We start from the raw sequence: 12,744 nt of genomic DNA, 5'->3' as shown, positions 1-12,744 counted from the left end.
GGCAAGACAGCTTGACAGGTAAAAGGTACTTGCCAACAGCCATGCAAGTCCAATAACAAGAGTTTACTCCCAAAATCCAAAGTAAAGGCAGAAAGGAAGAACCTACTCCACAATGCTATGGACTCTGACCTCCACATGTACGTTATGGCATGTGCTCCCTACCATGTGTGTGCACACGTACATGTGCATGTGTGTGCATGAAAATACACCCCCACACCTCCACACACATTTTGAAGAAATTAAATAGGCCTTCAAGAGACTTAGACTGCCAATATGTACTGATGGATATGAGCCATTCCTACTTGTTTTAGTTGAGTCCCTCATCAATAGTGTTACCCTACGGCTTGGATTAAGCATCCATTTAAAACATTTGTGTGTGCTGGTGCTAGGGTAGGCACACATCAACAAACCAGTGGAAGTCAAAGGACAACTTGCAGAAGTTAGTTCTTGCTTTCCATTATGTGAGTCCCTTGTATGGAACTCGGGTGGCAAGAGCCATCCTGCCTGCCTTGTGAATGGGCATCTTTATTACAAATCATTTTGGCTTTGCAAAACAGTTGCTTTGAAAGGAGGTAGCCACAAGATTCAACTCAAAAGATTCATTCAATTGATGACAATGAACAGATGTTCTTTAGTTTTTATGTGGTACACTAGACAGAGTACCTAACACTTATCTATTAAGTTTAATTGTAGTAATCCATGAATACCTGGGGAGATAAAATATAGACTTTTCCATATCATGCTATAATAGATGCAACAAAGCAAACTCTCAGTAATCTATGAAATGAAGATCCTCAGAGAAAATAATCTGAGGAATCAACTTTCACTATTTCTAAAATATCATCTGATAATGTCCCTGGAAGATCCCATGATGACAGGGTAAAAAAACCTAAGTCAGGGTTGTGATGACCTATATTTCTCATGTCCTTATTAAGGGCAATGAAGCAAAAGTAGCACCTAAGAGAGTATAAACAAGACCTATTTGATGGAGATACAGCTCAGTGGGTAGCGTCCTTGCCTCACATGAATGATGCCTTGGGTAAAATCCCAAGAACAACATAACTGGGTGTGGTAGTTCACACTTGTAATCCCAGCCATCAGAAGGTAAAGGCAAAAGGATCAGTTCAAGGTCATCCTTGGTTAGCATGAGACCAGCCTGAGATATATGAGATCTATCTCAAAAGAAAGAAAAGAAGTCTCCTAATAACAACAATGAAAGCAAGATACTTAGCATTGCATTATTGACTGGCAGCAAATGTAGTGCAATATCCCACAATGTTCAACTCTGGCCCAAAGCAGAGAGGTGCACGTCTTTATTCCCAGCACTTGGGAGGCAAAGGCAGGCTGATCTCTGGGTTTGAGACCAGCCTGGTCTACAGAGCGAGTTCCAGGAAAGTCAGGGCTACACAGAGAAACCCGTCTCAAAAACACCAAAACAAGGAAAATAAAACATAAGAAAAAGAAACAGAAAGGAGGAGAACAGGAGGGGAGAGGAGGAAATAGAGGAGCAGAAATATTGAGTTGGGGGAAGAATAGAGGAGATCAGGATGAGAGATACCAAATTAGAGGGAGCCATTATAGGTTTGAGGAGAGATCTGGCACTAGGGAGATTTCCAGAGACCTACAAGAATGACATGAATTGACAATCTGGGCAATGGTGGAGAGGATAACCTAAACACCCTTCCCCTAAAATGAGATTGATGACTACTTTTTATGCCATCCTAGAGCCCTCATCCAGTAGCTGATGGAAGCAGAGGCAGACACGCACAGATACACACTGAACTGAACTCTGGAACTTAGTAGCAGAGAGGGGGGAATGAAAATCAAAGGGGTCAGTACCAGTCTAGTGAAACCCACAAACAGCTGTCCTGAACAAGGGGGAACACATGGACCCCAGACTGCTGTCTGGGAGGCCAGTACAGGATTGATCTAGACCCCTGAACATGGATGTCAATGAGGAGGCCTCCGCACTCTAGGGGGCCCCTGGTAGTGGCTTATTATTTTTCCCTGGTGTAAGAAGGGACTTTGAGAGCCCATCCCAAGTGAAGGGATGCACTCTTGGCCTGGACACATGGAGAAGGGCCTAGGCCCAGCATAGGATGACTTTGCTGGTGGACTTTGGGGAGCCCCTGTTGAGGACCCTACCCTGCCTGGGGAGTGGAGGGTGAATGGGGTGGGGGGTAGGTTGGGGGTGAGGGAGGAGGGATGGGGGTGAGGGAGAGGGAGAAGGGATTGATATGTGAAACAAGCTTGTTCCTAATTTGAATTAATTAAAAAATCAAAAAGAAAAAGAAACAATACCATTGCAACAATAAGAACAATAGAGTAAGTTATTAATGCCACAATAATAAATCATTTTGTTTTTTGTCTACACTTTATCAGACAGCATTTTATTTTTATATAATTAGAATCATGTTATGATTATGTCACATGTCAGTTAGATAGATTCAGATTTTCAAGAGGGAAATAAAGAACAATACTGTGTTACACTCACTTTCTGCAAAATTTTCCATACTTTCTGATAAAATCCAACCGGTACTCTATTTAGTGCTCCATCTAGTCTTCTCCGCCTCTGCCATTGACCTTGACGACTATCTTTACATGTCTGTTGACCACACACAGTAGGGAAGGATCCATTACTTGCAGCAATACAGGCTGCAGGGGACTTGGGAAAAGAAAGAATGTAAATCAAAAGTGATCTTTGTCCCTGTGACCAAGTGTCATAACGGTTATATTTTAATTTCAAAACCTAAAAGTTATAAATAATGTATAGCAAAGTGAATAGTAAATACTCTATAGAATGAAAACGCACATGAAAGAGCCAAAGTAATGACGTGACAGTAAAGCCATCAACCTCTGTGCAGCCTGCAGTGTTGTAACTTTGTATAATCATTTAAAATTATTTCTTTGATTAATTGACATTGTAGTATAATTACTTCATTTCCCCTTCCCTTTCCTCCCTCCAAAGCCTCTCATATATCATTCCTTGCTCTTTTTCAAATTCATGGCTTCCTTTTCATTAATTGTTGTCATATACATAAATATTCCTAAATATATAAATACAACCTGATCAGTCTGTATAATGTTACTTGTACGTATGTTTGCAGGGCTGATCATTTGGTACTGGACAACCAGTTAGTGTGCTCTTTCCTGAGGAAATGTACAATCATTTTATAAAGCATGATGGGGATTCAGAGTAACAATGATAAAAATACCAGTAACACAGGACATTCCAAACAGTCTGCTTATCTGGCTTAATCTGTTTAACTTCTATCTGGTCTATGGTTTTGTTTGTTACTCTCATGACTTTACACGAGCCTCTGTACATTGTTACCTTTCTATTGCTGTGATAAAACACCATAGCCATGGCAACTTCTAAAAGAAAGCATTTAATTGGGCTTATGGTTCCAGAGTGTTAAAGTCTATGATGGCAGACAGTGAAGGTAATAAAAGTTCCAAGAGAATTAGATGGGAGAAAAGGTAGTCTTTTAAACAAATGGTGCTGAACAATTGGATAGTCACATGCCAAAGAATGAAGCTGTACTCTTATCTCATACTATATATAAAAATGAGAGCTCAAATAAATTGTTTAGGGGAAAAAAGACAAAGAACCCCAAAACAAATAAAAACCACAAAATGACAATCAAAACAAACAAGCAAAAGACCCACAAGACAAAAACAAAAACCCCACACCCAAACAAAACAAAACAATACATCCACACGAAAGCACAAAAGCAAAAAGCAAAACCTCAAAACCCCATGGAGTTCATTTTGTGTCGGCATGGGACCAGCCCTTTTGAGTGGCTAAAAAAGTCAACACAGAACAGAAGATAGAAGTGCTGCTTTTGAAAGTAGTTTTTACAGGTTTGGCACTTGGACTGGAGTCTAGAAATGTGGGCTTTAAGAGGAATTATGGCAACACTGCAATTTATGTACATCTGCTTTCCTCCTGGGTATCTGGAGTTTTGGGATATGCCAGACAGTGGCTGCTTACATGACCAGTCCCAAACAAAGACCCTGGGTTCTGTGCTGGGTCTTTAATTAATTAGCTACTCTGGTTGGCAGTACTTCTCCTATGCTGTAACATGTCACTGGAAGGATTTTAGTGCATCCTACATGGCTCTGCTCTGGAAGTACTGTAGAATCTTGTGGGTTTTTCCATGGGTTTCAGCCAGTGCACCTTTTCTTTTGCTGATTTTGTTGTTTATCCTTTTGCTGCACTAAATCATACTTGTATGATTATATGAGTAATTCTGTGACTCCTACTAAATTACTGAGGCTGGGGTTGGTCTGAGGGAGATCCCCTCCCAATATAATCATAGCCTCAAATGTAAAGGTTAAAAGTACTTTAATAAAGTCTTTAAAATATAGCATATAGTACAAAAATAGCATTACATTTTTGTGTCACTGATTTAGATATCAACTTCTTAGATATGAATAACATAAGAAAAAGTAGAAAACTGATCTTATAAAACAGAAGACTTAGCCAGGCAGTAGTGGCATATGCCTTTTATACCAGCACTTGGGAGGCAGAGACAGGCAGATCTCTGTGAGTTGGAGGCCAACATGCTCTACAGAATGAGTTCTAGGACAGCCAAGACTACACAGAGAAACTATAGAAGACTTTTGTTCCTAAAGAACATCAGTAAGAATGAAAAGGAAATTCACAGAAAGAGAAAATATATGCAAGTCACATTATTCTATAAGAATGTTGTATTTAGAATATAAAAATAGCTAGGTGGTGGTGGTGCAGGCCTTTAATCCCAGCACTTGGGAGGCAGAGGCAGGTGGATCTTTGCAGAACAAGTTCCAGGACAGGCTCCAAAGCCACCCAGAGAGAAACCCTGTTTTGAAAAAATATATAAAATTTAAAATGGGTAAAGAGTCAGGGAAATGCAACTTAGAGCTATGTTGAGATTCCAAGTCATTGGCTAATTGAATAATAATTATTATTAAGAAAACAAACACAGTGTGGTGGTGGTGGTAGTGGTGGTGGTGGCGGCGGCGGTGCAGGCCTTTAATCCCAGTACTTGGGAGGCAGAGTCAGACGGATTTCTCTGAGTCCAAGGCCAGACTGGTCTATGGAGTGAGTTTTAGGACAGCCAGAAATATACAGAGAAACCCTGTCTAAAAAAACAGGAACAAAAACAAAACAAACAAAAACTAAAAACAAACAAAAAACAGAGAAAGAACGTAATAAATAAACAACTAAACAAACAAATTCTGGCAAGGATCTGGTAGGGGAAGGGAAACTTTTATTCACTGTAGCTACTATGGAAATCCTTGTGGCAACTTCTCAAAATATGGCAAAAAACAACTACCATTTGACACAGCCTTACCACTTCTGAGCATAAACAAAGGACTCTACATCTTACCATAAAATACTTGTAAAGCCTTGTGTTTTGTTACTTTAATAAACATAGAATGATAATGGGATCAACCTATATGCCTACCAAGTGATAAATGAATAATGAAAATGTGGAACATATACACAATGGAACTTTAGCCTGAAAGAGAAATGAAATTATGAAAATTTGTAGGAAATTGGTACAACTGGAAATTATTATAATAACAGAGGCAATCCAAACTCAGAAATACAAATAGTGCATGTTCTCTCTTACATAAGTGTAACCTACCCTTTAGTGTTTATATATGTATATATGTGAATGCAAGTACTTTTGTTAGGTATTTTTAATAGCAACGGGAAAAATACACTCTCATAGAAATAGATCTGAGAAAAATGAAAATATATAGTTTTGGCTACTTTTATGTAAACTTAACATAAGCTAGAGTCATTTGGGAAGAGGGACTCACAATTAAGAAAATGTTTTCATACGATTAGGCTATAAGAAAGCCTGCAGGGCATTTTCTTAATTAGTGATCAATGGGGGAGGACCCAGCCTATTATGGGTAGTGCTATCCCTGGCAGGGGTCCTGATGGAAGAAAGCAGGCTGAACAAGACATGGGAAGAAAGCCAATAAGCAGCACTCTTCCCTGGCCTCTATATCAGATTCTGCCTCCAGGTTCCTGCCCTGTTTGAGTTCTTGCCGTGACTTCCCTCAAGGATGGACTGTGATGTAAACTGAAATAATCCTCCCTTGATGTTGTTTTAGCCTCTTTTTAAATTTAAATTAGAAACAAGCTTGTTTTACATGTCAATCATAATTCCTGCTTCTGATGTTTTAACACAGCAATAAATACCCTAAGATACATATCCATGTAAAAATCTGAACATAAAGGTTAACAGCAACATTGTGCATAAAACCATTCAGATGTCTATCAACTGATAAACAGATAAAGAGAATATGGTGTAACAATACTGTGGTTATCATTCTACAATAAAAAGGAATGGAATGTATGACAATATAAAGAACTCTGACAAACTATGCTAAATAAAGGAGGAAATTCATTGCTTAAAGTGATTATTTGACAGAATAGATTCAGAAATAAATACAAAATAAAGGACTATGGAAACATTTTCCAAGAAAATAACTTCTCTCATTTAATTTCCTAAATCATTAATGCTATTGTCGGTAACATGGAAATCACAAAACTGGCAAACTCCTCCTTATTCAATGCAGGGTACTTATGTAAAGTTAGTCAAAATATTATTTCCAATAGCTCTCTTTGTTTAGCCCAAATTTCTTCAGTTTGTGAGAAATTAAATCACAACTTTTTATAATTTAAACCAGACAAATTTATATGATTAAAGTACATTATACATATAAGAAAATGTCATAGCCAAACACATTATTTCATAGCTTAATATATTCTAATAAAGTGGAAAAAACTAAAATCAAAGACATTTAATTAGAAAAGAATCTTCCCAAATTGTTAGCTTCATTAAGTCATTTCCATTTTGTTCAATGCTGTATTTCCAGTGTATGACATAAAGTTGGCACTTAGTTCACATTCCCTAAGTGAATTACTTTTCAGAAGACCTACCACAACAGAGGAGCTTTGAAATTTAAAAGTGCGTCGGAATTCCCTAAACAGCTTATTACAACATATTGCTGGGGCCTAGCCCAGTCTTTCTGATTCAGTATCACTAGGACACAGACCAAAATTTGTTTTTTCAAATTAATCCCAAACTGATGTTGATGCTGTCTAGTCCACTGTTTGATATACAGTGATGCACACTTGCATCAGTTCAAAGAAGGAACATGTACATAACAAAAACTTATTCTTTTTCTGAAATCAGAAAGAGGCTGGAGTTGAACTCTCTTTCCTACCTTATTAGGAAAGAAACAGACCTTTTATATGAAATTGCTTTATAGCTGTGTTAGTTCATGATCAATTTGTTTTAATTATTTGGTTTTTAGTTTTAGATTTATTTTATGTGTATGAAGGCATACCACAGGAGTACCTGAAAGTTAAAGATGGTTGTGAACTACAATGTGGGTACTGGAACCCAGGTCATCTGCAAGAGCAACAAGTGTTCTTAACCACTGAGCCATTTCTCCAGCCTCCAATTTGTTTTTTGTATATAGCTAAATACTATGTTATGATTCATATAACAGCATGTTAAACCACTTGTGAATGAAACATGAGATAAAATAAGATCAGTTACCAGAAAGGACGGTGACATCATATCTATACCTGAGGGATGACCACCACTAGTCTATAAAAGAGATTGAGAAAATAAAAATTTTAAAGAGAGGCAAGGCAGCCATTATTTGTTTTAAAAATTAGTAGTGGTATTAAACTACAGACTATTTAAGTAATTAGTATGTTATCATTAAAAAATCAATGAAATAACTTTATGCCAAATGCCATGACAAAGGGTAAAATAAGTAAAACTACCCTGAAATATCTTTGCCTAGAAATTAGAGTACTGGTAAGTGTCAGAGAAAAATGCAAAGTACCAGACAGGCAGGTAAAGATGAAAAGCAATGTTATAAAATAAGAAAGCAATGACAATGTAAGCTCCCTATTCTTTAAATTATAGTCCTAACAATTGGGCCCCCTTGAAGATCTATAGGTAGTAAATACGTAGGAGAAAAACTTCAAGTAGCTAAAAAGGTCAAGTTTAACCATCATATTCATCTAGCTGGCAATATGGACTTTGAGTTCCAATCATAAAAAGAATTCACAAGTAATATTGGATATTATAAAAACTACAATGTGAGCTGGGTGTGATAGTACATGCCTTAATTCCAGAACTCTGTGGGCAGAGGGAGGCAGATTTTTGTGAGTTCAAGGCCAGCCTGGTCTACAAAGCAAATTTTGGGATAGCCAGGCTTCTTGTCACAAGAAAACAAAACAAACCCCCAAACCATTGTCACTCTCAACCAAAACAAGGATCATTAACTAATCACATCAATGAACAACTTTCAGCACTGAAGTTGTCCTTTCCAATTTAAACAGTGAAAATGTTCAGAAAATGAAAATTTCCTGGCAAAAACTGTAACATGAACACTCGTTTAAAAAACAGAGTAGCTCCAGCTGGGCGGTGGTGGTACACACCTTCAATCCCAGCACTTGGGAGGAAGACACAGGCGGATCTCTGTGAGTTCAAGGCCAGCCTGGTCTACAGAGTGAGTTCCAGGACATGCTCCAAAGCTACACAGAGAAACCCTGTTTCAAAAAAAAAAAAAATAACCAAACAAGCAAAAAACAAAAAAACAACAAAACAAACAAAAACCTCAAAACAGAGTAGCACCTTTTTTCTTTTAAACTATGTTTGATATTTTTATTTTATGTGTATAGATGTGTTTCGCACATGTTTGTCTGTGTACCATATGCATACAGTGGCTATGAAGGCCAGAAAAAGGTTACCTGGGGCTGAAGTAACAGATGCTATGAGCCATCATGTGGGTGCAGGGAACTGAACCCAGGTTCTCTGGGTCAACAGCCAGTGCTCTTAACCACTGGGCCATCTCCAGCACCATCTTCTTTTTTTATTTTTTATTTTTATGTTTTTATAAACTTTAATTTTCTGAATGTTCATATCATATAGGATTGTTTACAAACCACGTGAAACTGAATACAAAAGGTATTTTAGAGTGCAACTTTTCTTTATGAAATATGCTAAGAGATTTGCAGCACCATCTTCTTATTCCAAACTCTCCCTTGTATAAATTATGAACTCCAAAGAATATTTAAGGAAAGCATTCAAGTGTCCTTCAAAAGTAGGCTTCAAGCATTGGCTTATTCTCCCAAATGGTTTCAGAGCCCCCCTTCAAAGAAACAAAACCTCTGTTTTGCCTCTTCTATCTAGGATGTTTTAATGCGTAAGCTATTATCATTCTACTTTGAGGGCAGGAGGTTTTAAACCTTTTTAAAGAAGTGTTATTAATAACTACAGAAATGATCTCTGTAAGAATAGTCTTTAGGTCATAGGCCCTATGAGAGAACTTACTAGTGTCATTTGTCTAAAAGGACATAGTATCAAATTGCCCTCTAAGTTCATACCAAGATTAATGCAAGAGGATTCTTTTTAAGTAGATGATAGTTAATATAGAGACTCACATCTGGTCATCATGAAGAGAATACAAGACTGGAATGCTCAGTCCTAAATGGGACATCTGTATCACACACCCTCAAGGCTCAGCAATCACAGCAGAAGAGGGAGTGGAAAGACTTAAAGAAGACCACTGTGAAACAGTGTTTTCCAGGAATGACATGGCTGTTGCACACATGAACTCATACCATGCACAAAACCAAGTCAGCCAAAATCTAAGCATGGTTAGGGAGGGGCTCAGAAACTCTACTCACAGATGAGGAGCTATTGGTAATTGCTGGCTGCTGGGGGAGGGAAGGTCAGTTCTCTTCAGGGATGTGGCCCCTAAAAGGCTGCTCGTGCTTCAGTAGACAGCCCTACACCCACACAATGCTAGCAGCTCTAAGAGGACTCAATGGGTTTGAACAAAAAGCACATGAAGTTGTGTGAGGAAAGTAGAGAGGGATAATGGAGAAAAAGGTGGAGGGGAAGGACTGAGAAATAGGCTTGATAAAAATATATTATATGAATGTGTGAAATTCTGCAACAGTTAAAAAGAAGTGCTATTAGAAGGGATTAAAGTAGCACTTTTTCAACTTGTAGATCTTAAAATACTATGATTTCCCAGAATTTTAAAAGATATTAGGTATTTCTTTGTATAATGCAACAAGCCATTCATTGTTGCCCACAGTGAAAGGAGGCTATAATATATTGTTTGGTGACTCTTACTGATTCCTAGTCATGTGTAGATGTGTCTCCTCTTCATACATAAGAATCATTCAGTGGACTTCTTTTATACTATTAAGAAAGTTTAATTTTGTGATAAAATCTCATGAAAGCATCCTGTCATTTATTTTTATGGTGTTTGGGATGAAATCCAGGGCCTTGGCACATGTTAACTCCCCCCAAAAGACTATAAAATAAAGCCTTCACTTACTCTGGTATTCTCCTGAGTACCTTTTTTGTTTGTTTTATTGAGACAGAGTTTCTCTGTGTAGCTCTGGCTGTCCTGGAACTCTCTCTGTAGACCAGGCTGGCCTTGAACTCACAGAGATCTGCCTGCCTCTGCCTCCCAAGCGCTAGGATTAAAGGTGTGTGACCACCACCTGACCTACCTATTCTATTTTATTTTTAACTTTCGAAGAACTAACGCATTTTAAAAAATTTTATGTGTATGCATGTTTTGCCTGCATATGTAGTATGTGTGTGCCTGGTGCCCATGGAGCCAGAAGAGGACATCTGATCCCCTGGAACTACAGTTAAGGACAGATGTGAGCCACCATGCATGTAGTGAGAACTGAATCTCTGCCCTCCACAAAGGTACAAGTGTTCTTAACCACTGAGACATCTCTCTGGCCCCGTTCTTTAAAAGGATTTATTTATTTTTATTTTATTTTATGTGTATGAGTGTTTTGCCTGTATGGGTCTGTGTACCACATGCATGCAGTGGAAGACAGCACTAAGTCTCCTGGAACTGGAGTTACAGACTGTTGTGAGCCACCATGTGGGTGCTGGGAGACAAAACTAGGTTCTCTGCAACTAATTGCTGAGCTATCTCCCCAGATAGTTATTCTTAAAAGCCTTAAGTCTGCTGTAATGAGGGCACTCAGGGCATTTGTTATCTGTTGCCAGTCACATTCCTCCTAAAATTAAGTCATTTGATCAGTAAAAAAGGGAAAGCTATCTACAAACAGTTGCTATGAGGGAGATTCCACGGTTTGTTATTACTTGTGGAAAGCTCTTAAGATCATGCATGCTATATGGAATTAAAGGCTGATTAAAATAGGTTTAAAAGTCTTTGTTGTTTCACCTGACTCTCAGCAGAGACAGACAGCCTACGAAATTCCACCTGAAAAATAAATGGTTCGAGTTATACTGTGGATGTGAAACAAAATAAATGATCATAACAATGTCTGATTCTAAAAGGGTAAGTAAAGGTCAGTTCATGTTAGAAGATCTTGCGTTGTTTCACCTGATTCTCAGGAGAGAAAGACAGTCTACGAAATTCCACCTGAAAAAAAAAAAAAGGTTCAAGTTATACTCAGGATATGAAACTAAATTCATTATCCTAACAAAGTCTGAGTCCAAAATGATGTTTTGGTTTTGATTTTATTTTTGGACAGCATCTCCAGTATTCCAGACAGGCCTCCATGTGGCTTTGTAGCTGAGGCTGCTGGGCACTGACCTCTTGATCCTCCAACTTCTATTCCTGCATGCCGGGTTGTAGGCATGCACCATCACATCCAGCTAAATATTAATTATGACTACCTCAGTAATTTTACAGGTTATATCTTACCTGCTTTATCTCACTTTTTAACTGCATGATTCCAGTTCGCTCTGTTTTTGTTGCTCCAACAGCGCCAATCTCATGGATGGAAATAGCAGGACTCACATTTGAATCAGTGGGACGAACTGTATAGAATACGAGATCAAAGACAAAAGAACCTGTCTGATTTTCTCCACCATGTTAAAAAGACTTAAATGTGCATCTTTCTTTTGTTTTTAACTTAAAAAATCCTAGTGTAATTTTGCTGTTTTAAGTGTGGTTCTTGGACCAGTACCATCAGCACCACAGGGCCATATCAGACCTACTAATTCTACTGCATTTTAGAAACATCCCCAGCCTGAGGAGTAGCATTTTCTAAAACAAAAAGACTTGTTTTTATTATTTTTAATTGTGTGTTGTATTTGTGTATGTGTGTGTGCACACATGCACATGCATGTTCCTACACAAACATATTCTACATGTATATGGAAGAGGGAGTTGGATTCCATGGAGCTGGAGTTACAGGCAGTTGTGAGCTGCTCTACATATGTGTTAGGAACTGAACTTGGATCCTTTGGATGAGCAGTGAGTACTTTTAGCTACTGTGCTGTTTCTTTAGCTCCTGCTTTCTAAGTTTTGTGGGGAGTGGAGGAAGTCCTAAGTGAATAAAGTCCTGAGTGGATGTGCACTGTTGACACTGGCATGGCCACATCAAGGACTCCAGGGCCTCAGCCTCACGACTATTGAGTGGCAAAGCAGTCCCCAGGTAATGTTCAGAGGGACAGCAAAGTCTTCCTTGGTGATCTGAGAGGGAATATTGATAGTATGTGCCTCATCCTCCCTGGGGGAGTGCAAGGGGGATGAGGTGGGGGGTTGGTGGGGGAGGAGGGTAGGGAGAGGGAGCTGGGATTGACATGTGAAGCAGGCTTGTTTCTAATTTAAATAATAATAAAAAGATTGTATGAGCCACAGGACCAGGAAATCTGCAATGAGATTGTGTCTTCAAGAAATGTCAACTTGATTACATCTGTAATT

The 12,744-nt window shown here is 38.5% G+C and overlaps 1 protein-coding gene across 5 annotated transcripts in view; it reads right to left on the bottom strand.

Moving 5' to 3' along the window:
- Phka1 (phosphorylase kinase regulatory subunit alpha 1) overlaps window positions 1–12,744 on the bottom strand; it is a 110,958-nt gene that overhangs the window by 8,460 nt on the left and 89,754 nt on the right. For 3 of the 5 annotated variants that reach the window (XM_027431805.2, XM_027431810.2, XM_027431806.2), the window contains 5 exons: window positions 11,740–11,855; window positions 11,416–11,454; window positions 11,254–11,292; window positions 7,572–7,622; window positions 2,495–2,665 (listed from right to left, as the gene is read on the bottom strand). In XM_027431805.2, the coding sequence (XP_027287606.1) occupies window positions 2,495–2,665; window positions 7,572–7,622; window positions 11,254–11,292; window positions 11,416–11,454; window positions 11,740–11,855 (416 nt within the window). The remainder of the gene's footprint in view (window positions 1–2,494; window positions 2,666–7,571; window positions 7,623–11,253; window positions 11,293–11,415; window positions 11,455–11,739; window positions 11,856–12,744) is intronic. The other 2 variants (XM_027431808.2, XM_027431807.2) reach the window with 2 other exon arrangements.

Source organism: Cricetulus griseus, chromosome X (assembly GCF_003668045.3).
Source record: "Cricetulus griseus strain 17A/GY chromosome X, alternate assembly CriGri-PICRH-1.0, whole genome shotgun sequence".
NCBI lineage: Eukaryota > Metazoa > Chordata > Mammalia > Rodentia > Cricetidae > Cricetulus > Cricetulus griseus.
The sequence above is the reverse complement of the archived record's forward strand: the minus strand, read 5'-3'. Positions and strand labels throughout refer to the sequence as shown.